This window comes from Penaeus vannamei, chromosome 30 (genome assembly GCF_042767895.1).
Source record: "Penaeus vannamei isolate JL-2024 chromosome 30, ASM4276789v1, whole genome shotgun sequence".
In the NCBI taxonomy this organism is placed as follows: Eukaryota; Metazoa; Arthropoda; class Malacostraca; order Decapoda; family Penaeidae; genus Penaeus; species Penaeus vannamei.
The window spans coordinates 9630570-9640229 of NC_091578.1; the positions used below are offsets into that span (position 1 = coordinate 9630570).

The following is a 9660-nucleotide window of genomic DNA, read 5'->3' on the forward strand; positions in this document are numbered from 1 at the left end:
GAGAGAGAGAGAGAGAGAGAGAGAGAGAGAGAGAGACTAAACCGGAGATTCACCTGGCAAGCATCCTTATTTCTCGACGCTGCACAGACAATATCCTTATGAACTTCATCCTTCTGATAATCCGACTTCTTTCTACATTTCTTCGTCGAGTAGACCGTGACTGTCACTTCATGTAGCTCTTGCTGTATGTCCCCATCGGCGCCGTCTCTACCCCATCCGGTGACGACGGCTGTAGGGGAAGGCCGAGGCAGAATTTCAACTTAAAATTCATAGTTTTTTAGTCTGTTTGTTATTCGTACAAGATGGTACAAGGACTAATGTATACTGTCGCGAATATAGCTGCATTTGCAGATATAAACACACACGAACCTGTACGTTCATATATTGCATACACATACTGTATGTTTATACAAAATTAACACACACACAAACTCTAACACACCCACACAAACACTAACACACCCACATAAACACTAACACACACACACAAACACTGGTATATGCACACACCCTAACACACACAAACAAACACTGACACATAAACACCCACCCACTTAAAAGCACGCATTCCAGTACAGCACACAATCAAAAAATCAACAGAGGATATTCACCATTCCTGTTGCTGTATTTCTTTTTGGAATCCGGAAGACAAACAGGCAAAACCGACTCGGAGAATTCAATAGGCCAAGCCAGCTTCAGCAGAGCAATGTCGTAGGCGACGATCGATTGGTAGGTATATCTGAAATTGGTTCGGGTTTTCTAAATGGATTTTGGAAGTACGGGAAGAAACGAGGATGTGAGAATGGAAGAGCATGGTGAGGTTTGGGTTATTATAATTATAATAATTATCATCATCACCTTCATCATCATTGTTATTATTACTATCATTATTGTTATTATTATCATAATCCTACTAGTAATACTTATTTCAGCAAAGACCCATATACAATATAAAAATGTAGTTTTAAAAGAACATTTACAATAAAAAGGTAAAAAGGTATCACAACAGTTTAGGTAAAAAAGGAAGAAATACAAAAAGAGAAAAAGAGAAAATAGTAAAGACTTAAAAAATCATGCATGTTAGATGTAAAAGAAATTGTCAAGACCTCGTAGCCTGGTGTTACAACTAACCCAGATGCGTGGCTGCAGTCTAACCCCTTGGTGTACACAGCCTCCACTATGCTGTTGGCGCTATTAACATTATCTTTATTATTATTATTAGTAGTAGTAGTAGTAGTAGTAGTAGAAGTAACAGTATCATCATTATTATCATTATTGTTACCACTATCATTATCATCATCACTATTACTAATACTACTGCTGCTACTGCTGATACACTATTACTACAGCAATTGTATTTGTTATCATTATCGTCGTCATCATTATCATTACTGTCACCATAACCAGTAATAGTGGTAACAATGGCAGCAGACAACACCATTTTCATCAAAATTGCTATTACCATTAATTTATCATTACTATTACCATCATTATCATTATTGCATTTACGGTCATTATTATCGTCGTCAAACTGTTCTTAGAATACTAAGTTCTTGTTATTATACTCGCTATTCATTGTTACTTTTATATTCATGTAAATGTATCTTTTTATCTACTTCATTTTCTAAGACGTGAGAACTTTATCTAGTTTTATGCATTGACTTATCATTATCCCTTTACTTTAGTGATCTTAATTTCATGCGAAACGATGCCCCACAAATCACCCATTACTGGACAGCATACCTAAGGGGAACCAATGAAAAAATAAACGTTAAAAAAAAACGTGTACAATACGTGCTGGATGACATACCTAAAAGAAGTTTCTGTTGTGAAAAATCTAAGAAAGGAGCCAAACCAAGAAAATTATAAAAAATATATAATCGGAAAAAAACGAAAACAAAGATAGAGGGAAAGAAAAGAAAATCATGGGCGAAAGAAAGAAAAGAAAAGAATAGTAAAAAGTACATGCACTAAAACACATACGGTTAGATACCCATTAGTGGACGGTATACCCAAACCCTCGCTTTACCATCTTCATTCATGCAACGACCAATAAGGCGGAAGAAGAGTAGCTATCCTCTCTAACAAGGATTCGAACCTCTAGTGGGTCGTGTGGTCAGATCTGGTACTGTTTACTACGGTGGAGGTTCGAGTCTTTGATAGGGAGAGTTGATTAAAAAAAAAATACAGTGCTGATGCCTTACTGTTCATGAACTGTCTTCCATGACTTATTACTAATTTCTCTATTTTGTAATTAGTATGGCCGAGGTTCCAGGATAGGGTGATTATAAATATAGTACTAATTTCTCTATTCTATAATTAGCATGGCCGAGGTTCTTAGAATTATAAACATATGCATATACTTTCATATGATGCCTTACTGTTCATGAACTATGTTTTGCAAGGCTTAGCTCTAATTCCTCTATTCTATAATAAGCATGGCCGAGGTTCCAGGCAAAGGTGATTATAAACACATAGTTTTCATAGTGTTGATGCCTTACTGTTCATGAACTTTGATTTCCAGGACATCTATGGTTTCTGCGGGACCCGTTCTTGACGTTTCACCGACGCGAACTACAAGGTTTTCGGGAGAGTTTCTGTAAAGATGTGAATGATTAGAAATTATGGAGTAAGATTGTCTTATAGCAGAATTATTTTTCAGTATTAAGATAACAGTGACTTGTGAGTAATAATCATGAACACAGACAGCACATCACAGACACAGAATCACAAAAACAGACACAGAGACACGCACACCACATCAGACACACAAAACTGTCACAAGTGCGTACCGCATTTCAGACACAGATGTACACACACAAAATGAATGATAATAAGATAATAATAATAATAATAATAATAATAATAATAATAATAATAATAATAATAATACACACAAGGAAACACCCAAGACACACACACAGACACGGACACACTTACGCAAGAGAAAAAAAAAATCACGTCACAGACACAAACGTACACTCAATATAAGATAAAATGACAAAAAGAAAACACATGTCAACATGCACAATCAGGCAGAGGCACATAACACACCCAATCACACACTGACATACCCATCAACGCAGTGGGCGGCCGTGAGAATATATCGATCGTTGATGATGGAACCGCCACAGAAAACGAAACCGTCGTATTTCTGAGCCAAGCCAATCTGCCAGGGATACTTCGCTATGTCTGTAACATCCCCTCCGACGATTTTTGTATTGAACCGCAAACCACAACCTAAGGGAAAAGAAATGGTAAGTTTGAGATTTTGAGAAAAAGGAATTACGTTATAATACGATAGCAATACATGTATTTTGTTTCTTTCTCGTTCCCTTTCTTTATTTATTTGTTTATTCTTTCTTCCTTTTCTTCTACTCTCTCTCTCCCTCCCTCTCCCTCTCTCCTTCCCTCACCCTCTCCTTCTTTTACTGTCTCCTTCTCTCCCCCCTCTCCTTCCCCCTCCTCCCCATCCCTTTCGTTTCCTCCCTCACATACAAACAGACACGATACTCACTGCATGTGCTCTTCTGAATGAGGCTGGGATTGGCGGCGTGGAATACAGCTCCGTTCAGCTTCAGAGACACCGTGCTATTGAGCTCTTCGTCGGGAACTGCAAAGAATTAAGGTCGAAGGTTAAGGTCAAAGTGTGGAGGTCATTTATGATAGAGACGTGTTCCAGTTATGCAGTATGTGGGTGCATTACCTCTGTGTATGGCTTGTGGGTTCATTACCTCTGTGTATGGCTTGTGGGTTCATTACCTCTGTGTATGGCTTGTGGGTTCATTACCTCTGTGTATGTCTTGTGGGTTCATTACCTCTGTGTATGGCTTGTGGGTTCATTACCTCTGTGTATGTCTTGTGGGTTCATTACCTCTGTGTATGTCTTGTGGGTTCATTACCTCTGTGTATGTCTTGTGGGTGTATATATGTGTGCGTTGTTTCCTATTGGGTGGTTCAACGTTTTAAACATTCACAAGAGCGTACGGAGCACGTGCTAGAGGGGAGGGGGTTAAACTCGCTCGCTTTTTAAAAAGTCTATGGAAATATCGATGTCAGATCGTGTGTCATCATTTTTCGGTGTCCACTTTCGGGGGGAGGGGGAGGGGGTCAGCAATAAGAATGCTCTTTGTACGCTTGTCAAAATGTTGAACCACCCGTCAGATGGCTGTGTTTCTTTATTTAGATTTGTAGATTGGGTTAAGTAACGTAAATATTCGAATGAAATGAATGAAAGAATACAAAAGGTAAATTTGCGACGTCCATTTAGATAAACAAATGGGTAAAGCGTTAGGCTGACCCATCTGTTATAAACAAGCAAGCAGAGAAAGCAAAACAAGCAAGTATCTCGTATAACCTACTTATACGTTGAAAATTTAACCGGAAGGCAGAAAACCTCATAAAACTGTTGTGTCATCTAACGGTTAACTGAATTTAAAGTGTCTGCCGGGAAGTTCGACAAGGTGTAAATGCAAGTGCAACTGATGATGAAAATATGACTATATAATGGTAAACAGGTTGACAGATAAACACGAGTGAAATACAGAGAAAACAGTTGTGTTAAATTATCCACAGAAAGAGTAGGAATTATTTGCACGTATGATTAGTTGTTTGCCCTTTTCTCTTTTGTGTGAGTGGATTACCTTTCTAGTGCTGAACCACTAATCAGGTATGTATGAAGAGATGTATGCAGTCATTTGAACATGAGTGAAAAAAGAAAAATGGAAAAAAAGAAAATAAGTGTTTGTGAAGCTCCCTTAGCGACCCATTGAAGACTTACGAAAGCCATCGTCATCGTCGTCGGCGTCTAGCCTGGGCGGCTGGTGGCCCGGGATGCCTCCTCCCCCGGTCTGGATGTCGTTGTCCTGCGGGTTGGGCGGCCCAGACTTCTCGGGGGCCCCCGTGACCTTCGTCGAGTGGTGGTGGGGGTCGAAGATGGTTATGGGGTCGCGGTCGTACCAGCTGATGAGGCTGGACTCGGGCCCGGGCGGGTTGTGCCTCTCGTTGTACACCTTCACGCCGTTCACGTAGACGCCGTTCGCCTGGTCCAAGGTGATGGGGCGGAGGTCGACGCCGGCGGCTGGGGAGTAGTGGAGGTCGGCCTGTGAGGACGCCGGCTCCTCGCGCGTCGGCGGGAAGTCGCTCAGGAGAGACGGGTTGTCCGCGTACGGGATGGGCTCGGCGGGCACGGGCTTGGCGGCCGGGCTGGGCAGCGGCCTGATTTCTAGCGTCCCTTCGGTGCTGTCCGGCTTTTCTTTTTCCAAGGTCGCGGGGAAAGCGCTGAGCTGACCATCCACGTGGGTCTGCTGACTGGTGTCTGGTCGGCCGTCAAACAGGGTGATTTGGCTGTCATCCAGCTGTGCTTTCTGAATGTCGTCTGGCCGTCCCTCTGCTTGCGGTGCCTGAGTGGTGACGGCCTGATCCTCTAACTGCGTTTCCTGAATATCCCCGGACTCTCTATCTACAGTTCCTTGAGTGGTAACAGGCTGGTCGTCCGCCTGCTTTTCCTGAAGGTCATCCGAGAGCGCCTCCACCAGGGCACCTTGCGTGGTGCCAAGCTGCTCATCTTGCGCGTCTTGACCCATGTCTGACTCTCGTTCCAAAGTGGGTTGATGGACAGTGCTATCAACGCAGTCATCTACGTTGGTTTCCTGGTCGTTGGTTGATTGTTCATCTACTCTTGTTACCTGGGCGATTTGCTCGTCGACCTGTGTTTCCTGATTGTCGTCTGTCTGTCTAGATTCTGTTGTTGTTTGGTAGATATCAGGAATGTCTGTCTTTGCTTCCTGTAGCTGAGAATCTGCTCTTTGATCGGACTCGTCTAACAGGTCTGAGGAAGTTGTCTCTGTGGTAGTAATGAATAATGGATTTTCTACCTTTTCAGAGTCAACGTCGGATTTGCTAAGGTCGCCGCCGGTTCCGTCGGTGTCGCTCTCGGACTGATTAGTCTTTTCATCTTTGGTGAAATCTGAGAAGAGGTCTGCCATTGCTAATTCAAGAGCAAGATGAGCTTGCTGCTCGGCTAGCATAGCCTGCTTCTCCTTCTCTTCTTTGAGCTTGAACTCTTCCTCCTTCTGAAGCAGGAACTCATCCACAAGGAATGTCGTGTTCACTTCAGAAGATGTCTCTGTCGTTTCTAGGACATCGGGGATCGTGGAGACTTTATCACCGAAGTCGTCGTCTCTGTTTTGCGGATTTTCTGTGGCTTCTTCTTGGCCCTGGGCTGAACTCTGTGTTGGATTTGCTACACTGGCTTCAATCAGAGCGTCCTCTTCCGTTTGTTGGCTTGAAATTCCACTTACTTCACTCTGAACAGTGCCTTGTACTTCACTGGTGGACTCAATAGCCGCTTCAGTGATAATATCGCTGCCCTGAGAGACACTGGGGACGTCACTGGTAGTAGAAACGCCCTCTCTGGCATCAGTGATGTGAGTAGGACTGACAATTGTAGGCGCATCTTGCGTGACTTCGGTGAGTTGAGTCACACCCAGACCGACATCAGCAGCTTGTGTTGCACTTGTAACTGAAGACTCATCTCTAACATTCTCTGCCTGATCCTCGTCAGCAGCAGTGAAGAGCGAATCGCTAAATTGCTCAGCGATTTGTTCTGGAGCGCCCGATGAGTCATGGCCGGGGCGATGTAGGTCACTGGGTGCAAGGGGCGCCGCGTGCGGACTTCCTAGTTGCAAACCCGTCGCTGCATGCACGGAGGGGTCCTCTTGTGGGACCCTGTGGTCGACATTAGCCCACGAATTGAGGGGCGGGAAGGCCGGTGGTTCGAAAATGATTTGATCTTCGTATTGATAAACGCCTCCTTCTGGGGTCGCTGACTCAATGGGATCACCATCTACGTACAGGTTGAAATTCCCAGTATTCGTCGTGGACTCGTCGTAGGGTTCAGTGTCCTGTGGGACTTTGTGCATCACAGACACGCCGGCAAACCCGCTTTCGCTCAGGACGGGAGGGACGTCTCCTGGGCGAGCGGGCAGGATGGGGAAGGCATCGACGGGCGCTCGGTCATTCAACTTCACGCCGGCGTTATTCTGGTTCAGGGTCGTCACGATGTTGTGGATCTTCTGCGAGACGTGGGCGGCGTCTGGGGTCTGGACGGCGTAGTACAGGGACCCGTGGGCGCTGGGAAGAACGTCCTGGTTTTCCCAGTCCCAGCTCTGGGATGTGGGATATACGTCGATGTTCAGATTGCCATTTTCATCTTTGATGAATCCATATTGATTGGTGAAAATATTTGAAGCCTGAGTGTCTGGCTCAGCGTCTTCGGTCGGCGGCTCGGAAGGAGACACGGCCTCGGTTTCCGCGCCCGCTTTTGTTTCGCTCCATTCAGTGTCTGCGGCCTCTGCGTTGTCAGTGACTTCGTCAGAATTTCTACGATGAGGCATACCCTCCCGAAGGTACATCAAGAGAGGACTGTTGTATCCCAGGACACTGCTGTCCACCATGATGGTAGTGCCACCTAGCGTGTATGGCACCAAGTTCGCGGAGACGGCACCAACCATCACTAGATAGACTGCAACACTCATTTTGATCAAACTTATTGTAATTGCCATTTTGACTTTTTCCAGACTTGTAGCATTACCTCTCGACTCCAAGTTTTAGTAGCTTGTAGGTACTAGAATCAATCTACATGGTCACCTCCGCGACGCGCACACAACAGAGCTTCCAAGCACGAGCCGCGAGCACTGAAAGAGGAGCTGCCGCCTCGCTCGCGCTGCTGCCAGGACGCGCTCCAACGAACGACTGAGCCGAGGGGCGGCGATCATGTCCACCGCCGCCCGGCCGTCGGGCTAGCGGGCGCGCGCGGACGCACTCGCTTTCTCTTGCGGCGGCGGGGAAAAGAATGCACGCATGCTCTACTCCCATGGACGATGGCTGATCCCCGACACCAACTGACCCGCGCTTGGAATCACACACTGAAACCCAAACAAGCACTCGACTGCATGTAAGGACCCTCGTTAAACACTGCACACGCATCAGCAAAGGCACACACAAACACATTATATACATATACACGTGTGTGTGTGTGTGTGTGTATATATATATATATATATATATATATATATATATATATATATATATATATATATATATATATGGCATGATTAAACGCCTGTTTCAGCTTCCGCAGGCCCTCCTCCACCCTCCCCGAGCGAACCCACTCCCTCGGGCCCAGGCGCAGGCAACGCGCAACCCGGCGCCCGCCCCCCGTCGCAAAGGAAGCCCATAGAGAGGAAATCCCCGTCCCGCGCGGACAAAGACGAACCGGAGCGAACGAGTGAGCGATCCCCGTCTGGCGCGCCCGGGTCCCGTTACGCCTTTGCTGGCTATGATCCCGCGCGGGTAGGAAGCTCTCTGCATGACCTACCTGCCGAAACCGCCTCTGCCTGCGGTCGCGGGGAGGCAGGGCGCGCAGGGCGACCGCGGACCTCAAAGGGGGCGCGTGGGTGATGGGGAAGACATTTCTGCGTGTGCGGAGGGAGGTTGGGGGAAGGGGGGAGGTGAGGGGGGTGGCAACACGCGGCAATGTGGAGGACGGCGGCAGGGGTGTGCTGAGGGCGACCGGAGGATGGGTAGGGGATGGGAGGAGGATGGGTAGGGGTAGGAGGAGGATGGGTAGGGGATAGAAGAAGTACGGGAAGGGGGACTAGAGAGAAGAGATGGTAAGGGAGAATTAAAATAAAGTAGAGAATGTAGGAGGGCGAGAAGGGATAAAGGAGTATACGTAAGGAGAGGGAGGGATAGAAAGACTACGGGAGGGAAGAGATGGGAAGAGGAAAGGAGAGAGTAGAGTGAGAGTATGAAGAAAGAAGATAAAAACGCTGAAAGTTTCGAAAGGCGATCGGGCGCAAAATGGGAGTAAAGGAAAAGAAAAAAGAAAGAGTGAAGGAATAGATAAAAAAGGGAGAGTAAGGGGGAAAGAATGAGGAGAGAGAGACAGAAATTGGAAAATGAGAATTAGAGAAGCGAAAAAAGGGAAGAGTACAAGAATGGGGCAACATGGAGAATGGGAGAAAAGAAATGAGTAAGGGAGGAGGAAGGAACGGTTGCCGAGGGAGATTGCGGTCAAGGAGTGAGGAGTGAGAGGAAAGAAATTGCAAAATGAGAATAAGCGAAGCAAAAAAGAAAGAAAAAAGAAAGGGAGTGAAAGAATGGGGCAAAAGGGGTAAGGGAGGACGGAAAGGGAGGGGAGAGGCAGGGAGGGAGAAGGAACGGTTGCCGAGGGAGATTGCGGTCAACCGTAGGCGTTACCCACGAAATAAGTCGCTGTACCTGACATCCTCCGTCTGCTAGTGATTATACGTGCGTCGAAGAATTCTCGGAATGTGATTTCGTCTTTTTCCCAATTTTAAGCCTCTGATATCTGACATCTGGCTGGTTTTTAGCTGGCGGTGATGTATTCGTTACCGTTTTTTATTACTTTTCAATATGTTTCTTTGCGTCCTCATTCGTTAATTTTTTTTTTCTTCTTGACTCGCTGTTCGTTACGCTGCACTTTTGTTGTATCTCTCGGTGTAATTGTGTTTTAGATTTTCTCTCTTTTTCGTTGCTTGTCTCTTTGTCTCTGTCTCTGAATCTCTCTCTCCCTGTCTCTGTCTCTGAATCTCTCTCTCCCTGCCTCTGTCTCTAGCCCTATTTATGTCTCTG

General features: G+C 46.0%; 1 protein-coding gene across 1 annotated transcript in view; it reads right to left on the bottom strand.

Annotated features, from left to right (window-relative positions):
- The window catches only part of LOC113817758 (uncharacterized), a 12570-nt gene extending 4811 nt beyond the window's left edge, over positions 1-7759 (bottom strand). The window contains exons 1-6 of the mRNA XM_070142974.1: positions 4781-7759; positions 3518-3613; positions 3075-3240; positions 2502-2597; positions 612-739; positions 54-229 (exon numbers count right to left, since the gene is read on the bottom strand). Coding sequence (XP_069999075.1) covers positions 54-229; positions 612-739; positions 2502-2597; positions 3075-3240; positions 3518-3613; positions 4781-7565 — 3447 coding nt within the window. The 5' untranslated portion in view covers positions 7566-7759. The remainder of the gene's footprint in view (positions 1-53; positions 230-611; positions 740-2501; positions 2598-3074; positions 3241-3517; positions 3614-4780) is intronic.
- Positions 7760-9660: the final 1901 nt, after the last annotated feature.